Raw genomic sequence first — 27,033 nt, 5'->3', positions numbered from 1 at the left:
TTGCGGAGAAAGAATACGTTTATTTAAATTTTGTCAATAAATTTAACGCGGAACTGGATACAAGTCGCACCGACACGCTCTCCGCGCCGGTGCGGCCGTGCGCTGCGGCCGTCTCGCTCGCACGCGCGCCTGCTGCCGCCGCGTGCGAGCGGGACGGCACGAGCACGGCGCGCGCGGTCGCTGCACCGACTAACTGCGGCATTCACAATGCCTCTTATCATTAACTAACATTAGTGGATGTTGTCCCGGACAGTCCCGACGGGGTCGGAGCTGTCGGTGACGTCATACGAGGGTTCACTGGTACACTTGTGCAACTCTATACAAAGTCAATACAATATAAGAGCAGTTTCATCACAAACCGCCGATTGTTATCGATATTATAATATCACAATATTCCGCTATCGATCAACAATCGAATACTTTAATCGATTATATTATCCTTAATGTTTATATTGCTTAATGTCATTCTCATTAAATTCTCGAAACTTTGTTCGTTTTTTTTTTGTAAATTTTAGATAAATATATCAATAGAAAAACGTGTCTTCGATTACATTGTGCCGCCTCCTCGCGCACTTTCACAAACAAATCCATTCTGAACACTTCTCACGCGATAGAAACTTATTAAAAACTTATTAAAAATCTTCATTCAGACAAGAGTTTATAAAAGAATCGATTAAATAGGTATTTACTATTAGCGAGCGGTCGCGGCCCGGCGCCGGCAGCGGGAGCCCCGGGCCGGCGGTGCAGTGCGGACTGCCGGGCGGCGCCCTCCAAACGTTCGTAACAAATTCACATAAATTGATAATAGCACGAATAATTATAGCGTTTTTCATTCACGAATGGCACACGCGCACGGACGCGATACGGACGCGCACGGACGCGACACAGACGTGAGACGGACGCCGCACGGACTCGGCACGGACGCGACACGGGCGCGGTTGAACGAGAATGACCCCACCCCACCTCGTTTTATTCAAATCATTTCCTACAGTTTGATAATAATAGAAAAATGCATATTTACATATTTGGGTCGGAGCGAAATACACAAAAGTATTTATTTTTCTACAAAAGTACATAAAATTAATACTGAAATTTGGTTATAAATAAAGGAAAGTTAATTCAACTTTTAACATATAAATGAAACACCCGTGTGGACGGTCGGTGTGACGTCACGGCGGGTGGGGCGCGGCGGGGGGGCGACAGTGGCGACGCAAGTATATTGAATACATATTTTGTTTTAATATATATTTAAACTAAGCCTAAATACAAAATACAATATTTGTGTAACATTGCACTCATCAGTTTATCCGTGAGAGGGAACTGTGACCGAACGTGTCGGGAAGGCCTCGCCTGCCCGCAGCGTGGGGCGGCGTGGGGCGGCGTGCGGCGGCGTGGGGTGGCGTGGGGCGGCGTGGGGCGGCGCGAGGCGCGTCCCGGGCGGGCTCCGCTGGACTAGCGTCAATACGCGCGTCTGTCCTCTAGCTCCACCTGGAACAAGCAGAGCGTACAGCGCGGCGCCGGGTTGTCGCTGGCGGTCCATGGACTGCAGGTACCTGTCGGCTCCGCTTGTGCGGCGGCGTGTCGTGTATGACGAGCTCGCCGTCCGCCGCGCTGGAACAAACGCACACGTTACCGTCACTGGGCCCACAGTAAGACACCCGAGGTGAGCAGTGTTGCGAATATTGCAGGATACATTATATGCTAGTACGTAAATGCGAACCTAGCCAGTGTTAAAAAAAGTCTACTACTACTACTGCTACTGCGCTGGCGCTATGAACTAAAAGTGGGTCTTGGCCTCTGACAATAAGCTTTGCCATTCATCCCGCTGCGCAACACCTTGCCAGTCCGACACTTGTAGTTCACGTAAATTTCCTTCCACAGCGTCAGACCAGCGGTACTTGGGCCTCCCTACGGGGCGGCGTCCCTCCGGTACACGCGCGTACACCCGTTTTACAGCCCGTAAAACAAAATCGGTAATGAAAAAAAAAGATTACATTTAAATAATGTGTAAATTATAGTAGTAGTAGTAGTAGTAGTAGTCGGTATAATAGTTTACGGTAGGCAGCGGCTTGGCTCTGCCCCTGGCATTGCTGAAGCCCATGGGCGATTTTAACCACTCATCATCAGGTGGGCCGTACGCTCGTCTGCCTACAAGGGCTATAAAAAAAAAGACGCATTGTAGATAAGTTTTAATTTGTATTTAGCGTAATGAGTGCAGCCCCGGGGCACGACAGGAGCGGCCGAACAGTGTATAGCGAATGTAACTGCGGTGCTACGTACTAGTAGGGCGAGTGCTGGTGGATGACCAGGTGCGCGGGTTCCTCTTCCTGGATGGACACCAGGTTGCCGCCGGACGTCGTGCCCACCACGTACTTCTCTGTAACGAACACGTCCTCGTGTTAGCTTTATGTTGCGCTGCGAGCGGTCGCAGCGGGGCGGGGCGGAGCGTGACGGGGCGGGGCGTGACGGGACGGGATGTGGAATACAAGTAACCTTCCCATAACACGGTACTTCGACAGCACGAAGAGAAATTTTTGTTGAAATTTATTTACAAAATTACATTAAGTTCTATAAACACACAATGTATGGGAATAACATAATGTTTCCTGCTTATTTTTTATGTTTATTAGGTAAAGAAATACATACAGGCATGTTTCATTCAGAATAATTACTCTCCTTTTTGCTCTATTTCTAGTCATATAACACGGGTTCATACAATACGGTAAGAACGTATTTATCTTGTTATATGAAGATCAACTGAAACCAAATTGGCAATGTGCAATGAACTGTGAACCCGCAGTCTATGCCATAGACACATGCGTCATAAGAGCGTATGAGCCATTGCACTCACGCATCATTAATTATTAATTGTGTTACCGCGCATACAGTGCAATAGCCCTATTGTGTATATAAAATATTTACAACAGCAATTTCTTATTTTTGTCTGTCACTTGACAATAAATTAAATCAAAGGGCAGTGAGGGTTTGGGCGCGCGCAAATATACAAAGTGGTCACCCTCCCGCTCGCCGCCGGCTCCGTTGGTGACGACGGTGATGTGGTGTCCGGCCACCAGCAGCGCGCCCACGCCGCCGTCCCCCGGGGAGCCGGGCGCGCTGGTGGGGCGCGCCAGCGCGGCGTGCGCGGCGGCGGCGGGCGGGGACGCGGAGGGGGAGGCGGGCGCGGGCGCGGGGGAGGCGGGCGCGCTGCGGGAGGCGAGGCCGAAGGGCGCGCGGAACTGCACGCCGCGCGGCCGCCGCGGCCGGAACGCGAGCTCGATGAGCTTCATCTCGGAGGCGGGCTCGATGCGCCAGAACGACCCCTTGCCGGGCTCCTCCTGGCTGCGCGGCACCTTGATGAAGTACCTGCAAATGCAAAGTTACAATATTGCACGAGGCAGCCACCAGTGATCATTCACACACCTGTTTTTCAAAATTTCAAATAACCCCGTTAATTTTACACAAAACTATTCAACGACATGAGAACTAAAAGAGCTTCTATTATCTCCTGATATTTGACATAAGGCTAATTGATGACATTTTAGTTCTCAACTGTTTCTGATTTCCCGTTAATATTAGATCTCTCAAGATATGTATGTAAGTATTCACAGATAAAGCTGGATGTTAGTTAGCACACACCTATTGAGCGAGAGATTATGTCGGATGGAGTTCTGCCAGCCCTTGTCTGCGGTGCGGTAGTAGGGGTAGTGCTTGGTGATGTAGCTGTAGATGCCGCTGAGCGTGAGCTGCTTGTCGTGCGCGGAGGCCACGGCCTGGACGATGAGCTGCGCGTAGCTGTAGGGTGGCTTCACGTCGTCTGGCGCGTCCCGCTCGCGCACGTCACGCACGTCACGCACGTCACGCACGTCGCGCACGTCACGCACGTCACGCACGCCGCCGTACACGGACTCGCTCATCGATGACGACTGAAATGTAATTTATTTATTACGAGCTTATGTTGACAAACCCACAACTAGCTACAGAATCATCTTCCGTCATACTACAGAATTAAAATCGAGAATACAGTTTTAATTTGGGAACCGCGCTGCACACGACATGGGTATGGGAATGGTATGGTATGCATATGGTATGGGTATGGTATAGTATGGTGTGGTATGGGTATGATAAGGTATGGGTATAGGCATCGGTATGGGTATGGTAAGGTATGGGTATGGTATGGGTATGGTATGGGTTTGGTATGGGTATGGTTATGGTATGGGTATGGTATGGGTATGGTATGGGTATGGTATGGGTATGGTATGGGTATGGCATGGGTATGGTATGGGTATGGTATGGGTATGGCATGGGTATGGTATGGGTATGGTATGGGTATGGTATGGTATGGTATGGTATGGTATGGGTATGGTATGGGTATGGTATGGTATGGGTATGGTATGGGTATGGTATGGGTATGGTATGGGTATGGTATGGGTATGGTATGGGTATGGTATGGGTATGGTATGGGTATGGTATGGGTATGGTATGGGTATGGTATGGGTATGGTATGGGTATGGTATGGGTATGGTATGGGTATGGTATGGGTATGGTATGGGTATGGGTATGGGTATGGGTATGGGTATGGGTATGGGTATGGGTATGGGTATGGGTATGGGTATGGGTATGGTATGGGTATGGGTATGGTATGGGTATGGTATGGGTATGGTATGGGTATGGTATAGGTATGGTATGGGTATGGTATGGGTATGGTATGGGTATGGTATGGGTATGGTATGGGTATGGTATGGGTATGGTATGGGTATGGTATGGGTATGGTATGGGTATGGTATGGGTATGGTACGGGTATGGTATGGGTATGGTATGGGTATGGTATGGGTATGGTATGGGTATGGTATGGGTATGGTATGGGTATGGTATGGGTATGGTATGGGTATGATATGGGTATGGTATAGGTATTATTTCAGTTGTGTAATGTGCATGTTATTATTTATTTATTTGGGAAACAAACAGTACAATACAAACATATAATATTTAAAAATATATAGCTAAAACAATAACCAAAAATGTTTCCACAATCAAAATCACATATAAGTAGACAGTAAATGCATTATAATTGTATTCATATTGCATATAATTGCATTTGAATTCCTTCCTCTTATTCAAGTACCTTTTCAGTAATGGAACTACGTTAAGAGTAGTTGGTAAAGTAGTGACTGTATGAATTGCCTGCGGAATCATCTCATTCCTTAGACTACGAAGACCGCTCACAATTCCATCGTTGATTTGAGACACGAAGTTAAAATCCAATGAGGACGTCAGAGCAATTTTATTCTACCCCTAGGCTTGTGGTATGCGGCTTGTCAAGGAAGTTTGTCGATCGTATGATGCGTGCACTGACCGCGGTCCCGTTGGAGTCGGGGCGCGCGTGGTCGGCCAGCGCGGCGCAGTGCGCGACCAGCCCCAGGTCGGCGTGGCGGCGCGCCGAGGAGCCCGCGCCGCGCGGGGACGTGGGGCAGCTGTTCGCCGCACTGATCGTGCCTGCAACGCACACAAACGCACTGCTTAGTGGACACACGACGAAACACACCACGACACAATCCTGGACGTGCACCAGTGTAACGGTTATTGTTTTAATTACACTTTTGATAGCAGGAGATGACTTGAGACACCGACGTCAGCTACAAACAACGGAAATTTACATACACATTATACATTTAACAAGAAGTTGAAAGTCAACGTAATAAGTTGTTAGATTTAAATGTATAAATTTAATTCGAGCTGTTGTTAGAATCCATTTCAGTATGTTGTTATTATTATTGTTAAAATGTATTTTTAATCTACGTAGAAAGCTGTCCACCATTGGAAATACCATTTATAGTGGAACACGAGCCAATAGCCAATTGCTTCCCGACCAGTAGCTGTGGTATCGCCCTGCTACTGCGTGGGAGTAGCAGAAATCAATTCATATACTTTCGCAGTTTATGTACGATGTATATATAATACACTAAGCTGAATACCTCAGGCAAAATAATTGAAAGCTAAGATTTAAAGGGTACCCTGCTTTGTTGTTCTATTGGTTAGTTATAGTGACCAAAGTGACTAGGGTGACCATAGTATCCACCGTGCTCTGGATTAGATTGAATTTAGAAATTGAATGATGTTTATTGATGTTTTAATTCAATTATATCCACTTCCGGAGTTATAGTAATCAGGAATTTCGCATGCGCAATTTGAACTTATATTAACAAGTATCTCGCGGCAACGGTCTCCCGAACCATTCGGTTCGTGAACTTTACTGCCAGGAAGCCATGCACAGTAGCGCTCAAATCTATCTATATTGATAAACATATTAATTCAATTCAATCAATCAATCAATGAGCCCTTTATCTTAAACTTTTAAGACTTGATTTAAGTTACTGGTTGATAGGACGTCTATTACTGATGGTAGGACCTCTTGTGAGTCCGCACGGGTGGGTACCACCACACTGCCTATTTCTGCCGTGAAGCAGTAATGCGTTTTGCTTTGAAAGGTTGTAACTATACTGAGACTTTAAAACCATCTCAAGGTGGGTGTACGGGTGTTTGGGGGTAGTGTGTATTTACCTGTAGGCGAGAGCGCCGGGCTGCGACCGTCGCTGTCGGTGGGTATGGTGATGCGCAGCGGCGGCATGGGGGCCACGCTCAGCGCGGCGCCGCCCGCCTCCACCAGCGACTGGAACTCCAGCCGGATGTTCGTCGACGGAAAACGAAATGTACATCTGGAAACAAGTACAGTACATTCTTCAGTTTATTCTCCACATTTATCTGTTATCTCTCGTACTTCCAAAGAAATGTCAATGCGCAATATTCTTGAGACTGCTACATCACAGTGAAATAAGAATTGTGATTGTTTCAATGCAACATGTAAACTATACCATAACCGTAACTAAACCATACCATACCATTAAGGTTCATCCCATTGTTTTACGGTCTTATTCATAAAGATTTGTCGGAGCTTTATAAGTGTTATTGATTTTATGGTCTTCTTTACTTTTATTATGAATAATAGTTTTTAAGTATTACGAATAAGACCTTTCGTTTTTACGCAAAAAACGCAATAAATGGAATGGTATAACAATTAACAGTTGGACAGGTCTAAAGACTTTAAGATAGGAAACAGATCTTACTTAAGTCAGGCTTGTGAGGTTTTATGAAGTTTAAAATTAAAAAAAATATGTGTCCAACTATTCGAAGTTGAAATACATCAATGTGTAAAATGATTCATCTGTTATTGTAAAGTTGTCACGAAACTACAATGGCGCCCACCGTGTTGCCACTAGCTTGCTGCCATTTTGAGCACAATGCTCATCAACTTGCTCGACACAACAATGATTATAAAGCGCGTTTAAGGTCCTCTTGGCGCGTGAGCTGCTACTACTATGAGCGCAACGTGGAGGGAGGATGACGTCCGGCGCCATGGTTCGCCACGATTCTAAATAAAACCATTATGTATTGAAAGGTGGAGTGGACCGGACATTGTCTGACACGAGACACACGCGCGGAAATATCTAGCCGCATCTAGTAGTGCTCGGCTGAGTGTGTTTTGTGCTTCTAGGTATTTATTGCCACGGCTCACTCTGTGTTAACTGAACAGAGTCCGTTGATGCGACTACTGTACTGTACTCAACGAGTAACGAAAACTGAAGTTGTAATATAACCAGTAACAGTCCAGTGATCTTCACTGTTTTTAAACTTAATATAATCACCACCGATTACCTTATAGGTACGAGTATAACGGTACGTAACGTTTTTTATGTACCTCATAAAAATCAATTGATTTTGTAATGTACTTATGATGAATAATTTATTTCCTTATTGTTATAATAATAATAATAATAATTAATAATATTGAGACCTGGCCCACGAGACTACCCTCATGTGGCATATTGATTCAATCATCATTGTTTCGATAGTTGTGTCAGGGCACGATTTGATAACGAAAAGATTCGACCAACACCTTAAGAAACTTTCGTTTTTCAACCGAATTAGGGGCCTGGTATAGAAAGCAGTTATCCTTGATACGGCCAGTACTGTGAGAAGGTTTCTCACTCTGGAGTTCTAACCACTAGCGGATGTGTCGTAGACCCATTCATTATCTTTTTTTAAATATGTTATAGGCAATCAGATTTTAATAAATATGGTATAAATAATAATAATAAATTCAAAATTCAAAATCATTTATTTCAACTTAGATGTCAGTATGACACTTGTTGAATGTCAAAATACAAATAACAATGTTAACTCTACCACCGGTTCCAAAAAAACCACAGTCCTGAGAAGAACCGGCGAAACAAACTCAGCGGGCTTTTTTTTTTTTGTTTTTTCTCAAATATTTTCTTTTTTTTAAATAAATAGAAATATTCACAATAAAAGAAAAAACAAGTCAAAAATATACAATTAAAAAAAATATTATAATAATGAAAAATGAAAAGGCCAGGAGCGAGCGCCTCATTCCCACGTAGTGCCATCTAGTAAAAAATCCTTAACTTTATAATATGCCTTGTTGCACAAACGTTCCTTAACAGTTTTCTTAAATTTATGAACAGGTAGTAGTTGAACGTTTAGTGGGATCTTGTTGAAAATATGACGGGTAGTCACATATTGCGTGCTCTCTGTGTGAGTAGGCCACATGCTTATTCCACCCTTACGCAGACAGTGGTCGAGCCACCGCCGCGTCGGGACCCATGAACATCTCTTTGAAACGTACAAGTGTCTCACTGTATATCTAATATATCTATCTGTATCAAGACCAATCTATTTTTGTTGAATACATATCTCAGTCAGTTCGTCATACGAGTTGTTCGGACGGGTGCGCGTTAAGCTCGCTGTACACGAACACGTTTATATTGTTGTTACATATAATCGCATTCACAGAGTGCAAAAGTTCCGTAAAATCAGTTAGATTGGCTACATTATCCGTTTGCATATAGACATCTAGACGTCCGGTGCATTCGTTGTTGCGATCCACCGGTGTTCGAATCCCGCAGGCGGGTACCAATTTTTCTAATGAAATACGTACTCAACAAATGTTCACGATTAACTTCCAAGGTGAAGGAATAACATCGTGTAATAAAAATCAAACCCACAAAATTATAATTTGCGTAATCACTGGTGGTACGACCTCTTGTGAGTCCGCGCGGGTAGGTACCACCACCCTGCCATTTCTGTCGTGAAGCAATAATGCGTTTCGGTTTGAAGGGTGGGGCAGCCGTTGTAACTATACTGAGATCTTAGAACTTATATCTCAAGGTGGGTGGCGCATTTACGTTGTAGATGTCTATGGGCTCCAGTAACCACTTAACACCAGGTGGGCTGTGAGCTCATCCACCCATCTAAGCAATAAAAAAAAATACATCTTGTACTAAAGGAAAAAGGATTTCTTATTATCTAATAATCAAGTCATACTAGACAAAGTCGCCTGCTGTGTGTGTGTGTGTGTGTGTGTGTGTGTGTGTGTGTGTGTGTGTGTGTGTGTGTGTGTGTGTGTGTGTGTGTGTGTGTGTGTGTGTGTGTGTGTGTGTGTGTGTGTGTGTGTGTGTGTGTGTGTGTTGTGCAATGGGAACCATTTCCGAGAACACCGCTCAGTGTTTTTAATAGCACGGTGACAACGCGGCGGTCGATGCACGCGAGCCACTTCTGCAAAACTTTAATTTGTTAGAGAGCTTTCGATGCGACTATATAGTTCAGAAGGGTGAACAGAGTTCGTTGGGTCTCGCTGACCTTCTGTTTACTCATTGGTTTCAACAAATCGTTTCAACTTATTCCTACACTGTTCTCTTTGCGTTATTTGGTCGTCTTCTACACGTCCATCTAAACTATTCGAAAAGTTCGAAATTATTACATAAAATTACAAAAGTGTCTTACACATTTTCGGTTCATCAATTAATAATAATTATGTGTTATTAATAAATGTTACGATTCCTCACGAACCGTTTTTTTTTAAATCCAGAAATAATGTTGAATACCTAATCCGATTTTTAGAGTCGGCACATAGTGTTGAAGGCTCCAGAGCAGCAGTCAAGAGTATCGGGGTCGATCCTGTGTCTGTGTATTATTGATCCTCCAGCTCACTCGAGCTACGAGCAAGCAACGAGTAATATTGTTGAAGCTTCAACTTCTCATCTATTACTTTAACTATATACCCTAAAAATGAGCTCACAGTTATCTGTAATATATTACAACAATTGCAAAATACTTTATTCAAGAGGTCGTTCTCAAGATTTTGAATATAACAGAGTTCACAATATTCTTGCATGCGCCATGCTTAATAGTAGAATGAAGACTACATTAGTAACAAGAAACAGGGTAGACAAGTCTGTCAACAATGTTTCCGGAACTCGATGGCTAGCAGCAACAATGTACACTGATGGAGTCAACAATACCAGGACATTGTGAAAATTCATTGCATTAGTAAAAAATTAACGCGAAAGTGTCAACAATAATGAGAACAAGTAAAGGAGGTATCTCTGACTCTCGGATAATTTTCTTTTTTAAATATGGGTTGACGAGGTTTATGTCAATGTTTGTATTCAATATTTTTTGGGAATCGTTTTTTTTTAATTTTACAAGATTAAATGTCAATACTCATGCAAAAAAGAAAAAATGTATTTGAAATAAGTCGATATCGTAATGTCAGTGACAGCGTCCGTTTCATTCAGATCGACACTGACACGACGCTGGGAGAACAATAGAAATGAACACTAGGAATATCTCTAAAATCGAGTTTTTATACCAATGAACACATTTCACGACCAACTTAAATAGAAGTAGTTACTATTCACCTAGTACGCATCAACATTTTTCCTGAAATGGTTAATGGCCATCGACCTCAATCAATACAAAGATACGTTAAAGCACCATTATATAAATATGTTACGTCTACAATTGTGTGGTTGCGCGGCCGGTTATGAAACTGCAAGGCGATCGATGGCCGCCCTTTATGTAGCACACCGCGGGTAGTAGGTGGAGGGTACGCCACCCTTACTTCACATTCAAAGCAATCTAATTGTGTTCATTCACATCGAGGAACTTCCTTCTAGGGAGCTGGATGCTAGACGACTTGCAACTACATCCGCTTTACTAAGAAAACTTAATTATGTGTGAAAATGTTGTTTTATTTTTAAGTCTTCGGTCCTTGCTATCGCACCGAAACAATATTACATGTGCACTGATCTCTAATATATAATCTATCTATAAAAAAGTGTTTAACAAATCAATATACTTTCCAGATAGTTGAACGAATAGACAGAACAAAAACCGATGAATTTGGTTTAAGTACATCTATTATTTTTAACCTGAAATACGCTAATCATAATTGTGTCTTATCTAAATCTATAGGTATACATTTTTGTAAATGACTTTTTTTCTTGCTTTGAAATTAACCACGTTACCAAACATCTCAGCACTCGGGAAATACCGTAGATTAATCCCAAGGCCGGGCAATCCAAGGCATCTACTCAAGTATGTGGTGCTAAAGCACAATGTGCATGCACGTAGCGTTGCGAGTTTGTACACCACCTACAGGGTGGATGAACTCTGCCCGCGCCACGGGTGAGGGTGAGGTGACCATCGCGAACAATTATTATTATTCGATGCACTCTCCGCAGAGTATGGGTACAATACACAGAAATTCTTTCTTCTCATATAACGCAGTCAGAATTATAAGGTTCATAGACACACTCGTACATCAGTGCAACAGTCGAGATACAGAGACGACGTGACAGCGGCGCGAGGCGGACGCACCGGCGCGGCGGCGCGGCGGTGGGCGAGTGGCGATGCGTTCCTAATTATAGCCACCTTGACCTAGTAGCCGCGCTGTGCGGTGCGGTGGTCACGTGCCCACAACAACGAGGACTCACTCCCGGACCGCGTGCTGTCTATATCGACTTCGACATATTATGTACTATTGTATTAATGTTACTTCTAATTTTGAGTCATCTTCAGTGTCGTTTGAGTGAACCTGCTCACACTATGTGCATCAATGAGAAAGCCGGTCGACTTCACATTCATATTATTCATTGTATAGCGAACTTTTCTCGAGGAAAGGAAACTTGGCACGCCATGCTTAGATGAGGAATAAATCAATATTTATTAAGCAATAACAGTGACTGGTCGATTATGTTTGTCTCATTTTCAACAACAGATATGGTTTATAAACAAGTGTGCGGAATATGGCCATCAATGTTTTGGATAGGACACAGCTCGCCCAGACTTTCAACAGTACCTGCAGCACATCGCAGTGGCAGTGGCAATGAGACCAAACGTGCGCTCTCGTGTACACGGTGCACCAGCAGGGACGTAACTGCTGTAGGTATATGTAAGTCCGACACAGCACACACACACAGGACGCACAACACACTACAGGTAAATCATCATGATAACTTTTATCTTAATCTTAATATAGTAATTTATTCAGTAGCGAGATTCGGTCACGCTCTGCTGTGACTAAACGACAACTAAGAATACAACGTATAACAAATCCGGCAGATCGATGGAACCGTTCCCGGGGGATGCCGACGGAGGATGTCGTGCAAGTGCACGAGGTCAAATTAAGATTAGTTACAGAAAAAAAGAGAGAAACAGAAAAGAATCTACTGTTTCCAGTTGAATTATTAATAGTAATTCTGACATTCACATTAGCTTTATGGATACTGCTGCTACTAAATTAAATTGGGTTGGTTAATTTATTTCTAAATGGTAGATAATGATGACGAAGGTAAACATACCCCTAGGAACTTATCAATTCGAATGTATTCAAAGTGTACTTCGTACTGTACTTTCATTTTTGTAGTATGCAGCTTCCAGGCGTTCCAAGACAGGTCATTTATTTTGTTAAAATAGGCAGAGACAAAATGGCCTTAGTCCTTGTATGTTTAGTATATTGTTTCTACTGAGTACTGGCGAGCTTCAGTTTTAACAACAAACAATTGAACTAAGGTTGGAGCACCGCGAGCCGCGCTGTGCTGCTGTTTACATTCTACATCCAGCTCCTTGGTATATTGCATTTGCTTCCATACAAAAATAATCAAATAATCAAATCTCAAATGGCAAACATCACTAGTATTAAATGAACGCAAATTACGTTATTGATTAAAAAATCTTTAAGAAATATGAATACGTGGGACTTTACGTGGCGGAGTCGTCGACTCGTCGCGACACTCACGCCCTACATGGATGTCTCTTACTTGAGTGTGATTTATACAATTAAAAAAGAATAACTGTTCGTGACATTTAAAACAGCGAACAGAAAATATTAAAAGGCATTTAGGTATAGATCAATATTAATATCAATATTTATTTTCGGGGATCTTCCACAAAATAAATTCTTACAACTTTTTATATACTACATACTACTTATAAAAGAGATCACAAAATATAAAAATATGTAAACCTCAGTACAATTCTTGAATGAGTATTTGATTAAAGTCAAAGAAACATTTGAACGGCAAACAAAACCAACAAGAAGCTACGGCGTTCAAAAGTTTCTAGAAAGTACGCGGCTTCTGATCGACAACAAGTAGCTGAACATGGACAATGTCGTTCCGTACACAAAACTCAACGCACTCAGAACCAACAGGTTCACGGACACTGTCTGACAGTAAACTAGATCTAAGCCTTAAGCGAATAGAGTTCACAGTAACATTGGCGGGCGTAGACAAGGTATCGATCGCTGGCGAAACTGGAAGCGTCCTTCACCTCTTACCCTTTAAATGTGAATCAACGAATTTGGAGACTAGTACTGGGAGAGAACATAATAGACACTCATGTCTCACGCCCATACGTGTCGTGTCCGGGCGGACACTGGACACACAAACCTACAAACTTGTATATATGTGTGTATGTACTACACTGATGTTTAACGTTAACGCTACGTGAAGTAGCTACAGCGGCTTGACTTATGAAGCCTGGCTACTTTCATTGAACTGCATACACTGTGCAGGAGCATCCGGATGGATTATCAACCGTCTTGGTCTCGCGGCTACCTGTGTCCCGTGCCGGACGTTACACGGTCACTGCTCTGGGAAAATGTTTTGAGATCCCTAATACTTCAGAAAGTGTTCAATCAAAGTCAATTTTCAAGAATAATCATTGGCACGTATCACCCGGCCTGGATTGAAGTCCCCTTTTCGTCGGGCCTAATAACGTACCGATCTACGAGAACAATGTCAATCATCACGTTTTTATAAAAGATTCATTGTGATTTATATCTGAATGCTTGAATGGTCTTGAGACGTGAGGTCGAAGTCTCAATTGCAACCAAACGGCCGCCGTCTGACGGTGACGCTGCGAAGGCTTGCCAATTGCTTCGCATCAGTTACAGACAAGACGTTCAGTTCAGCATGATCCAGTTTCTTCGTCGTTGAAGGAGAACTCCCTGCAAATTTTAGTTTTACAAAAGCATCACAACTGCACTTCTATCTGCACAAACAATAATTTGTCACTTGAACAGATATCACTGCTCTGTGTATCGTGTCCTTATATTATAACAGAAATAGATGTGAGAGGTGGTGAAGTCGTGAGACGCGTCGGGTGTGTGGGCCGGGGGTGCGGGTCGTTGGCTCGGCAAGGTCACGACGCAGCCTGTCCCTATGAACAAGTATACTTGAATAGCACACGATATCATCCTCCACAATGTTCATAGTTATTGCTCCAACAACTATGTACCCTCAAGTGACTGACAGTCGGTCACTGCTCGATGTGACTCAGCACGATTTGGCAGACAGCTCGCGTCGTTCTCACTAGTTCCTAGATCCATGTTCGTCGCTACAGAAATTCGTTTAAAATGTAATAAATTTAACACAGTTTTGTTGTAACTAGTTCTTTAATCTTGACATTACAAGTTAGTTATTACACCGTTCGTGCCGTGCGTGTGATGTCATTATATAGAGTCCCTAACGAGTGTGAGGCGTGAGAGAGAGCTGGTAGACTAAACAGAAGTTCAGGGCGAGAGTGAGCCGGCCGCGCTCTGCAGCGACCTACTTTAATTGGCCGTCTTGGTACTGCAGATCTTTACAACCTCCACTCCATCCTTTGAAAGTTTATTTCATTCAATAAATCCACTTTAATGTGGGACACAAAATACTCGATGTTTGTATCAGTCTATACCACGACCATACAACTGCGTTGTGATCATGTGCCATCTATCGCCGAATAGCCGAACAAATATCGAAGGATCTAGTAACATCTAGAATGCTCTAAAGTACAACGCCATCTATTGTCAGATAGCGGTACCACACATCGAAAGTCCTTGACTTGTGAGGAACGTTCTCGACGATTCTAGGGATGTCTTATCGACTATTAAAGCGTTGTAGAGGTGTCACGCAATCAGTTAGTAATCGGATCTACTCGAAGCGAAACCGCGAACTGCAGCGAAGCGGAAGAAGTGAATTAAAGTGTTCTGTGAGTGTTCTAAGTGCAAATACAGTTTTAAATTGTACTTTGGCGGAATATTTATTTATCCCTAGCCCCAGCCCGTAACAATATAAATAATATAAGTTGTTATTTTCTAATAAGTTGTGTGCTCGTTCGTGGTTGTAGGCTATTGGCTACTGGTGGTTGTGGCGGAGAGTGAACAATGCTGCTCATAGACATCAGCAATGATGTCAGTCTCTAGCTATACTGGTTAGTGACAGGCGGCGCCGTAGCTGTGTCCCTGACATTGCTGACGAATGAGCGACGGTGGCCATTCACCATCGGCAATATTTATTTAATCAAACCGCCCTACACGGGGTGTCATTGCTATGCGGGGAGTCAACGTGAGCATCTGGTCCACCTAATCGTAAGAGGTTTCCGTCGTTAATGGTCATAGATGCTAGACATATAGACCCACTTTTCAAATCTCACCGGTACGTACCCACCCGCCAACCCTGCAGAAGCACGCCGGAGCCGGGTCAGCGTTTAGTTACCTAGCGACTGTTCGGTCAGTCGACACATCTAACAAAGTTTAGAGGTCGTAATATTCCGTTGGTATGACAAACCAAACGCGCAGAACGCGACGGAACATTACGTGGCGTTGTCGTTAGTTGGTGTCGGCACTAGTGGTGTGCGGTTGTGACCTATTGAATTGCACATAAAAATGAATTTTATTACAATATTAACTACTATAGAGGGATATTGTCTGTTTGGCGTACAGGCAAGAAAACGACGTTGCCGCTCTTCGCTTGCTTCCACACCTAAGAAGCATACGCCGCGAGAGTCGCGAGATGTGTCGCTTGCTATGCAAAGTACATTCAATGCGTTTTGGCTGAAATACTTGCTCAAAGGGAGCGCGACATAATTTCTGCTGATGTGTCACAGGGAAGACTGCGAGCTTGTTGAACCGAACGTTCGGCGGCGTTCTTCCCGAAGTCATGTCTCGACAGTAAGCCGACGCCGGCGCGGACCGCGGTACACTAGGTGCGGAGCCCCAGAATAACTCGCAAGCCCAGCTAAAGCTACTCGGTGAATTATTGAACGTTTGGGCTGCTACGTAATTACTCCGCTCTATACATCGAACAAACTTTAGCTTAAAAAAAATGTTTATTTCCCGCCTTCGACTCCCTCGAGTTCCAAAGTTAATCAACATTCTTGTATTTCGATCAAATTGCGCATTTTTAGACCATGTTATATTTATATTCGACCGCCACGCTTGCTACTAACAATGACAGTACTTCAGTATCTGGTATGACGATAAAGCTTTTGTTCAATTTGCCATGTTTCGTTATACTTCAATTTGATTATTTAAAAAAAAGCAGTTTATAACTAACTGGCTAAGAAAGTGACTGTGTTAGCTTTCAAAAATCTAATACTTACTAGAATTGTATTTTTTATCAATATTTTTCAGTATTAAAGAAAAAGTACCTAAAGTTCATGAGCGTAAATTATTGTAAGTTAATTCTCTCAGGTTGAGCCCCTGAGCTCACCCACCCGTCCGCGCGAAGCCGGAATAGCCCGTTAACCTGCTAGCGAATAAGTAGGGAAAAAAGAAATGTTTTACAAGTATCGCTGAGCAATAGCACTCGCCATTAAAGAAGCTAAAATGACACACATTGTTAGTGGAAATTCGCAAATTATTCCAGTGGAACACGCTTAAATGGTACTCTGAAAAGGACTTATTTCAATTTTGTAATTGAAGTTGTCAGCGCAAAACTGGCCTAACCCACATTTTTTTTATATTCGCTCTTTTATATTGCAATTTATGTAAAACAATAAATTTTGATGGGAAACTGGCCTATTCCCAGTTTTATCCATAGACAACTGATTGTAAACATTATTTTTGCGAGTATTATTACTGCTTACGAAGCAGTGTAAATTAAACTTAATTATCTCCTTACTAACTATGATATTATGCTTAGGCCACTTTTGCGCTGACGGCCTCAATTATGACACAACTGTATTTATACTAACTAGAGGTCCCGCAGTAGTCGAAATTCGACTATAATTAATTGGACTTGTAAGTTTGTACACTATTATGATTGAATTTTCAACGCCAAGACTACACTATAGAAAAATATTAATAAAGACAAACAATATTTAATCTATTCTCAATTTGACCACAGACGTCAAGAACAAAAGTTTGACAATAAATAATTAGTATGCATGCGTGTGTGCATCAAATACATGGTATGTAGTGTGTGTAATGTTTTCTTTATTGATTTAATGTATCTTTTATGTACTAATTAAAAATATATATTAGCATTGTGCACTTCTTCTCTATATTCTCTATAAGTGTGGAAAATTTCATACTCCTCCGTCCGCGCAATTTTCGTAAAAAGGGATACAAAGTTTTTGCTTCACATATTTAGTTAGATTCACATATACCTAGATGTATGAATGTAATTATCACGAAATTAAGTGTAAAAAACTAATCGCTTTTAGAAATAGTATCCAAATATCTGCGCTATTTATTATGCAAAAAGCAACACCCTATATCGTATGAAAAAAAAAGAATAATGTATATAACATATACATACCCGGGTTTATTTATCTTTCCTCGCAATAACATATAACGGAAAGATTACTTTAGTTACGTTAATGGTGTAGATTGTGAACTACAAATGAAGTGTGGGCAAAACTGAAAGATGTGTTAATTCGAATTGAAATCAAATTGAAATGAAGATGACGAAGAATGTTTTATTTGAATATTAATTTAGAATTTACAGAATATTGTTAGCAAGAGGATACATGTGAATAACTGTGTTGTTTGAAAAGAACAAGGGAAATTGTCTTGGGGACTCGCGAGTTTTTAATTCCGAGTCCAAGTGCTCATGCTGGTGGCACACTGACATACAGCGGAACCCGATAGCACGGAGCTGGATTTACGTCAGAGTTAAACTATAACACTTATTGTATTAACGCGAGCTAAGATATTTCATTTTGATTGTAAAAGTGCACAGTGCTCAACGGGGTCTACCGGCGACCCAGTCGTCGCAGCCTACATTATTCTGTTTTCCTACTACACGCGTCAATATGAGTGAGTTGCTCACGTCTCTATATATGCTCATCACAGCATACCAGATTCTATCGTGCATCTGGGTCGGGAGAGAGCAGTTAAGAAGCTTTAGAACTATAACTGGTTCGAAGGTATGTGTGTCGCTAAGTTCGTAAGTTCGTGGATAATTGTATCACGTATAAAGTCTAGTCAAGTTCTGGCAAAGTGCAAGCAGGACTGCATCCAATTTCAAAAGCCACGGTGCCCACGGTGCGATAGATAAGCTCAGTGGAAAACGTGACAACAAGGAATACGTATTTGTTCTCATTGATGTATTCACTAAATGTCTTCTTACTTTTCTTCTTGTTTCGACGATGGTGTTAATAATGTAGCTTCTCCGACATATTATATAAAAATATTACGGATGCCACCGTCGGAATGTAAACTAACTTACAGTGCAATGAAGGAGACAAATGAGGGAAGCTGTGGCTCACCGGCGACTCGACAAAGACCACAATAACAGTAGTATTTCGACGATTGTTAATACAATATAGTATATAGTACAAAAATAAATGGATTAAGTAAACAGTGTCGGGTGCGTCACGTCTATTTGTGTGGCGGTGACGTGAGGCCGCGGCGCCGCGTCACTCGCGTCGGTGCTCTGCTGTCGCATCTCCGCATTGTATTGTATCCTATTCGTGAAGTGGAAGTGACTTCCGGCCGCTAGTCGTCGCTTTCCTATCAATAGACGCTCATTCCTTGTCCTACGGCTTACGTCATTTGTTTACGATTCTCAGTTCTCGAGATGTTCCACAGTCGGCGGATCGTATTCGAAGTTGCCGTTCTTTGTTGCCGGCGCCGCGGCGTGCAGTGTGTATTTGTACAGTCACAATGATTTGACAGTTTTAACTAGAATTATTAGTAGACTGGTCGCGCTACGAGGCACTCTCGCTAGTTTGCTTGCATAATTCAGCGCTTGAAGGATCTCAAAAATATCTTGTTTTGTGAGACGAGCTATCCATTTTTCCGTGCTCTTTACCACAGACTAGGTAGTCTTGTGGACTCTCGGAAATCTTGTTCGCGCGGCGGGACATGTTATTTTTAATACGCGATAACCTTCCATCCCTTGTGGCGGACCCAGTCTCTGGAATCGAGTCTTAAGTCACCTCGTTTACATTCAATGATGTCTCTGATTTCCTCGTCTCTAATTGTTATCTTCCACCCACTGGATTCCAGAAAGCTCCACTAAACAATTCGCTTCTACTATGAGGTGGTTAATCCCTTTTAAGTAAATACTCTAGCTTGGCACTGATACATATCTAAAAACCTTAGCAGATAAGAAGTTTACACATCAAAGACTTGTTGTATACGGCCGCCACAGATCTTAGCGATCTCCAATACCGGAAGAGGGAAATTCATTTGTCTATATCTATCTATCTATCTATCGGTGGTAGGACCTCTTGTGAGTCCGCGCGAGTGGGTACCGCCACCCTGCCTATTTCTGCCGTGAAGCAGTAATCCGTTTCGGTTCGAAGGGTGGGGCAGCCGTTGTAACTATACTGAGATCTTAGAACTTTTATCTCAAGGTGGGTGGCGCATTTACGTCGTAAAATGTCTATGGGCTCCAGTAACCACTTAACACCAGGTGGGCTGTGAGGTCGTCCACCCACCTAGTAATAAAAAAATCTATATATAAAATGAATTGCTGTTCGTTAGTCTCGCTAAAACTCGAGAACGGCTGGATCGATTTGACTAATTTTGGTCTTGAATTAATTGTGGAAGTCCAGAGAAAGTTTAAAATGTAGATAAATATGAAAATGCTCGGAATTAAATAAAAATAACAATTTTGTTTTTCCTTTGATGTGACCCCCGTCAGACGGATTCCGTTTGTTTGTTTTAAGTTTATTTTATACAAAAGTTTAGGTCTTTTATTTATCGATTGAGGCACTACGAAGTCTACCGGGTCAGCTAGTTTTGAATTAAAGACATTGAATTATATTGAACAAAAATAAGCTATCCGGTCTAACTTTTGTAATGAACTAAATAATTATTGATTCTACTACACGGGCATAGGTATAAATGGGACCTGAGTGATAGTGTGTTTGTTAAGTTAATGTATATCAGGTGGACAACTCGTATGATACGTTATTATCTCCCCCATGTCAATAACTTCATAACGAGCTGTAGGTTGTCGGCAGTAAGCCGAGTACGTGCCTGCGTACGTATGTACATATAATAGTGAATGCAAATGATGATGAAAGATTCATCGCAGTCGCACGTTTGACGTCACCCGATATTGTAAGAAACAATAACAAGTAGTCGAGGGAGGCGGAGCGACGACCTCGCTCTCTGCTCTGTGCCCTGCACTAGTCTGTACTAGTCTGTACGAGCCTCGATCTACATCGCGTCGTGTACACTATACACTACTTATACTCGTAATCCTGAATTTAATGTCATAAAACTTGAAACAGCTCGCTAATACCGCTAATTAAGTGTGTTATCAAAGGTAGGCTCGTTGGTTCGGCGGGTAATGCGGGTGTGTACTGGAGGGAGTATCGCTTCGTGTAACAGTGATTGCGTCATTTTTATGACTACTACCAATAACATAAATATATCTCAAAGGCGAACAAGAAAGCCTCGGGGTCAGTTTATTATTACTCGGGGATTTCCGTCGTTCTTAGTAGGTATTCCACAGAGTCGATGCGATTAGCACAACACGAAGATATAAGATGAAGCGCCTCAGAATCTCGAGCCGTCCCTGACATTGAAGTCTGTCCATAGCTCTCCACGCTCCAACTCCTAACATATTACTTTGTTTTTTTAAAATATTATGCAAATAAACGAAAGGTTACTACAAAAGGAGATTTTTTTTGTTTAAATAGGTGTGCATTCTCATTGCTCATCTGTTGCTAAGTGGCTATCAGGTCTATAGAGATCACAACGTAAATTCCGAGGGGCCGGTGGTGTGTACGGCGGGGCGGGGCGGTCTGAGTCGCACCACATGCCTCCTTGCATTGGCAGCCCAACAGTTTAATTCAATCATTAACACTGGTCCAAATCAAACTGTCCGAAGACATCGCTGTCGCTACAAAATGGCTCTTACATTACCCTACTGATAAGTAATCAATGACAAATGACGTAAATGCAATTTGTGATAAAGAACCTACCAAGATATTTGATTAGAATAAAATAAAATATATCGTAAACATACCTATACAAACATATAAGTATGTACGTACTATATAGTATCATCACACGAGTACCGAATCGACCTCGACGCAGACACCGAACTATTAATTAATTGTAAACTAATTATTCTCACAAAATAATTTGAAATGTACATAATCAATACATTAAGTATTACAACAGTAGTCCGGTGTTTGTACATCGAAAATAGCTAATAAAAATACAGGTACAAACAATGAAGAGCAACAGAACAAAACCAGAGAATTTGAGAGTAATCTTCTGTTTGTTCGCGACACAGCTGCATCGCTCGATACCAATACACCGGAGCTCTATCATTTACGTCGCTACGATTTCAAATTTTTTGAGTTTACTGTTATACTGTCTGATGGTATAAGTTACATAGATTAGTTAAGATTAGATTAGATTAAATAAGTTATGTACAAGAGCAATAAAAAAATATTACTAAATAATATTATTCATTCGACAAAATTCAGATTAAAAATAGTTTGCACCCTAGGAAAGAACGTGGGCTATTCTTCATCCCATTATTGGGCACGGATCTCCGCCCACATGATGGCTGTATAGTCCACGCGGGCAATGCTGCGGATTGGAAGCCAGTAGGTACCTAAGAGAGAACTTACAAACGAAGATAAAAGTTTAATCTAAAGTACGGGTGTGTGAACTTTAAACGAAGCTTGAAGAAATGAATGGCACACATTTATAGCGAAAGATATAGGGAGCCGTCATATTGTATGTAGACAGCTTACAACTAACAGCAGGACTACAGGAGCCGACGAATAATTTCCACACAATACGAGCGCCCACCGCCGCCGCCGCGCCGCCACCGGACTATATCAATGGACGGAAGACTCCTAAAGCTGTACTGTGCACGTCGACATCAAACTGATAATGCAGTCTGTAGGCAGAGTTGATTGTGTGTGACGTCACCAGGTGAGTCAGCCGGAGACGCGTGGCGGCTTCCGTCTCCAGGACCGCGGGCATTCGACCACCTCAATTGATTATTACATAGCAACAAGGCAAGTAAGGCAACAAGATATTGAAGCATGAACAATTATCAGCGCTAATCGAAATGATTGACATAGTATTACAACCCGTATTATTAATATTATTATAATCGCGAGGGTTTTACTTTTTCACTAGTACGAGTATACTACTACAAGACAACCGATCATCGTGCAATTTCGTACACACATGTTGTTATCCAGAAATAAAACCACAGGAGGGACGTTTTCTTTACATCAACGTAAGCGCAACCGCATAAAAGAGCTATTAATATAATTTACGTATAGAACACGTAAAAAATATAAATGGAATAGAATAGGGGATATTTAGATAAAAACTACAAAACAAGCTATCATCGATAAAATTTTGTGTATTTTCCCATGAAGCAATATTATATGACATTTTGAATCACTGCGTGCCGCGTAAAAAATATACACATTCAATAATTAATAATCATGCAACAATATAGCCACTCAAATAAAAAACTCATTAAATGCAATACATATGTTACTTTTAATTACAAAATGAGTCTTACCCATGTAGGAGTTTATTTTCTACCTCCCGCACGCGACCCCGTCCCCGTGGAATTATACTTTGACATAACGCTAAATTTTACCCCCACTTGATTTACGTAGAAAGTGAAAATATTTTTGATTTATATAATATTAAGGAGCCATTTAAACCCCTATTTTGAAACATTTTTTATTGGTGCTCCACTTGTATTGGTCTTACCGTGATGTTACAATATAGCCTATAGCCTCCCTCAATAAATGAGCTATCTAACACTGAAACAATTTTTCAAATCGGACCCGTAGTTCCTGAGATTAGTGCGTTCAAACAAACTCTTCAGCTTTATAATATTAGTATAGATTAGTGTCCGCTTGGACGCCTAATTAGAATCATTTTAAAAAGCATCCATAGCTCGTTCTTTTTTTTAAATTGGAGAATAACATTTCTTTCTTGGATTTCTTTTTTGGCGGCAATTCAAGATTGAATCTGAATTTTATTTTGTTCAAATTGGGCAAAAATAAAAGTTGTGACGGGTCAACTAGACAAGTAAATGTTAATTTACTTAAAGAATATAAGTGGGCGTACAGAAGAATAGCTGAGCAATTAAATTGTTCTGTTAAGAAAGTTTTAATGCAATTAATCATTACAAAACACAGGACTGTTGATAATGTTCTTAGAAAGGCCAAGAAAACCCTCTCCCAGAGAAGATACGCTAATCGTTCGCGTTGCTAAAAAATACCCAATTAAAGGCTCCAACCAGATTAAAAATGAAGTTTTTTCGCCTGATGACCCGAGAAACATCTTGTCAAGACTGATACGCCGAACATTAGTGGAAGCTAAATTGTTTGGAAGAACCTCTCGAAAGGTCCCGCTTCTTAACAAGCAACACCGAGAGAAGCGGTTATCATTCGCTAAAAAATATGTTAACTGGACGGTACGAGAATAGAAAAAAGTATTATTTTCAGATGAAATAAAAATAAACATGGTAAATTCCGATAGAAAGCGTTATGTTAGACGTCCTGTAAACAATGCTTTTAATTATAAATACACAAGGAGTATAGTCAAGCACGGTGTTGGGAACATTCAAGTTTGGGGGTGTTTTCCGGATGTGCAGTTGGACCCGTTCGGAAGATTGAAGGTACAATGGATCAATGGCAATATAAAAATATCTTAGAGCAAACAACTCCCTACTCGGAGGATCATTTCCCTGTAACCTGGATCTTTCAGCATGACAATGACCCTAAACACACGGCCAATAGCGTTGAAGGTTTCCTTAGCGAACAGCGTATATCCGTTTTAGACTGCCCAGCAAATAGTCCGGATTTAAACCCGATAGAAAATCTCTGGTATATTGTTAAATACAAAATCTCAAACAAACGTAACATCAGTCAAAACGAACTTTACGAAGCATTTGTAAAGCATGGAATTCAATCCCCCTAGAAAATGTATGAAATTGATTGAATCAATGCTACGTCGTTGCAGTGCTGCTATTGAAAATAAGGGATACGTCACTATATATGTATTAATTATAACTATTGGTAGTCTGTGGGTAGTAGCTATTTCGTACTTTTTTGTTGTTGTTTCTAATTAGTTGATCATTATTGTTCATACCTTAAAACTGATTTAAATGTTTGTCCGTAATGTAATATTGAAACTGCACTTGTGTAGTGAGGTTTATATTGTTTTTCTAATAAATGATAAATCGTTGAACATATTGTTGTCCTATTTGTTGTTTAATTTCAAAATAAAAACAATTGTTTTTTTTCCTACCTAAACTGATGGTCTAGAGAGACCATATCAGCGTCACCAGGCTAGTAGGTGAGCTCACGGGGCTCAAACCTGACGATGTTGCTAACACGAACCACCGCACTGGATCGGAAACGCGACCCACTGAGAAGATCCGGCGAGAAACTCAGTGGGCTGCGTCTGTGGGTTGATTTACCCTTCGTCGAGTTCGCGAGTGAGCGACGGGTTCGACGAGAATGATGACCGGTTAATATGTATATTTTTCATCTAGTAAGAAAACTATTTATCTACCTTCTATATTGCAATAATTGCTTCAAAACATTACAGTAACAATGGTAACAAATGTTCACGAATGACTTCCACGGTGAAGGAATAAAAATCAAACCCACAAAAAATTAATTTGCGGAATTACTGGTGGTAGGACCTCTTGTGAGTCCGCACGGGTAGGTACCACCACCCTGCCTATTTCTGCCGTGAACCAGTAATGCGTTTCGGTTTGAAGGGTAGGGCTGCCGTTGTAACTAATAATACTTGAGAAGTTGAGACCTTAGAACTTATATCTCAAGGTGGGTGGCGCATTTACTTAGTTGATGTCTATGGGCTCCAGTAACTACTTAACACCGGGTGGTCTGTGAGCTCGTCCTAAGCAATAAAAAAAAATAACAATTGAAAAATTGATCAGTAATTATATTTACTGTAACTATATACGTACGTTTATTACTCGTCTTTGCTGCGGTCAGTGTGTTGTTATTATAATAACAATATAAAACAAAGATCATAATTTGGTCGTTCAGATTTTTTGTTGATATACTTAGTGGGAACAATGATCTTTTCTCACACTAATTGTGTCCAAAACAAATATTAAACTAGAATTATTCAAATCTCTCGCATTTCGCATTTTAAATGAATATAAAGAGATGCAGTACATTGCCTAGACATTCATTAATAACGTTCACAACACGTCCGCTAAACGTTAGCGTAAATAATAACTGAATTATTACATTTTTCACGCAATACTTCATACAAACAAAAATAGCAAACTGGACGAGCACATACATATTCCATTACAGAAAGTTGACACCTGAACAATTTGTGGACAGTTAAATAGCAATAAATAAAAACCATTCACCTGGTAACGAAAACCTGCTTGCATCATTAACATAAGAATATGTGTAATAAGTACATAAAAATAACAGCAAACATTCCCCGCCAGGCTCCTTGAGGGACATTAATGTAATGCGTACCAAACACCGAAAAAGGTTGGAAAAAAATACACAGTACAAGCGATCTAAGGCAAACATGACCCACCACACGAGACCAACTGCTTCATATCTTCTGTTGCTAACCGAAATATGCACGAACAAAACTAAACCCAAATCCTCCACAACAAGGTGCATAATAACTCTCAACACTCGTTACTGTTGCTGTAATACCTAAACGGGAATCATATCTGTAGAGGAAAATAAGTTTTTAATTCGTGGTGCAGTTTATTGTCGCTCTCGTACTCGATACTGTAATACTTTACATGTATTGTAAGTGTCGAGATGTCCGTCAGTTGTACGAGGAGCCTCGACCGTCGGCGTCGCGTCGATCTAGTGAACACTACTATACTGACTTGTATTCAAAGAGTGCGCACACGTACACACACCCGCACCCGCACACGCACGTCTGAGCACCTCTAATGTACACAATATGACATATAATTATTATATCGAGGGGTGAACGGCTATCTGATTAAGGGTCGATTCGACCAAACAAGAGTAAATCTTATTCTTATAATAACTCGTCAGTTAATCGAGAGTAAATCAATTTTACGTTTTACCAACTACAATTCTAAGAATAGTGGGCCTATTCGGGAATTGTTACTATACCGCCGTTTCGCACGGAATAACGGAGCTATTCCTAGAATAAAGTAATGGCGTCTGTCAGTCCAACGTCTGATTTCTGTCATTTCATAAATATTTATTCTGTTTTAATTTCAAGTCAACGCAATGCACTAAATGATTATTAATAGTCTGAATGCAACGTTTAAACGAAAAAAGATAAAACCACACGACAAAACTTGACAATTCCCTCAAACAAACAAGAAATAAAAATAATACGTTTGACAGCTGGATATCTTACACAACAGCTACTTTTTCACACTAAAATACGGCAAAATCGAG

At 41.4% G+C, this 27,033-nt stretch overlaps 1 protein-coding gene across 1 annotated transcript in view; it reads right to left on the bottom strand.

Moving 5' to 3' along the window:
• The window catches only part of LOC101744757 (forkhead box protein K1), a 39,872-nt gene continuing 12,839 nt past the window's right edge, over window positions 1-27,033 (bottom strand). Inside the window, exons 2-8 of the mRNA XM_038016762.2 lie at window positions 6,559-6,713; window positions 5,354-5,493; window positions 3,637-3,923; window positions 3,017-3,363; window positions 2,281-2,377; window positions 1,554-1,611; window positions 1-1,488 (exon numbers count right to left, since the gene is read on the bottom strand). Coding sequence (XP_037872690.1) covers window positions 1,459-1,488; window positions 1,554-1,611; window positions 2,281-2,377; window positions 3,017-3,363; window positions 3,637-3,923; window positions 5,354-5,493; window positions 6,559-6,713 — 1,114 coding nt within the window. The 3' untranslated portion in view covers window positions 1-1,458. The remainder of the gene's footprint in view (window positions 1,489-1,553; window positions 1,612-2,280; window positions 2,378-3,016; window positions 3,364-3,636; window positions 3,924-5,353; window positions 5,494-6,558; window positions 6,714-27,033) is intronic.

Source organism: Bombyx mori, chromosome 17 (assembly GCF_030269925.1).
Source record: "Bombyx mori chromosome 17, ASM3026992v2".
Lineage (NCBI taxonomy): Eukaryota > Metazoa > Arthropoda > Insecta > Lepidoptera > Bombycidae > Bombyx > Bombyx mori.
The sequence above is the reverse complement of the archived record's forward strand: the minus strand, read 5'-3'. Positions and strand labels throughout refer to the sequence as shown.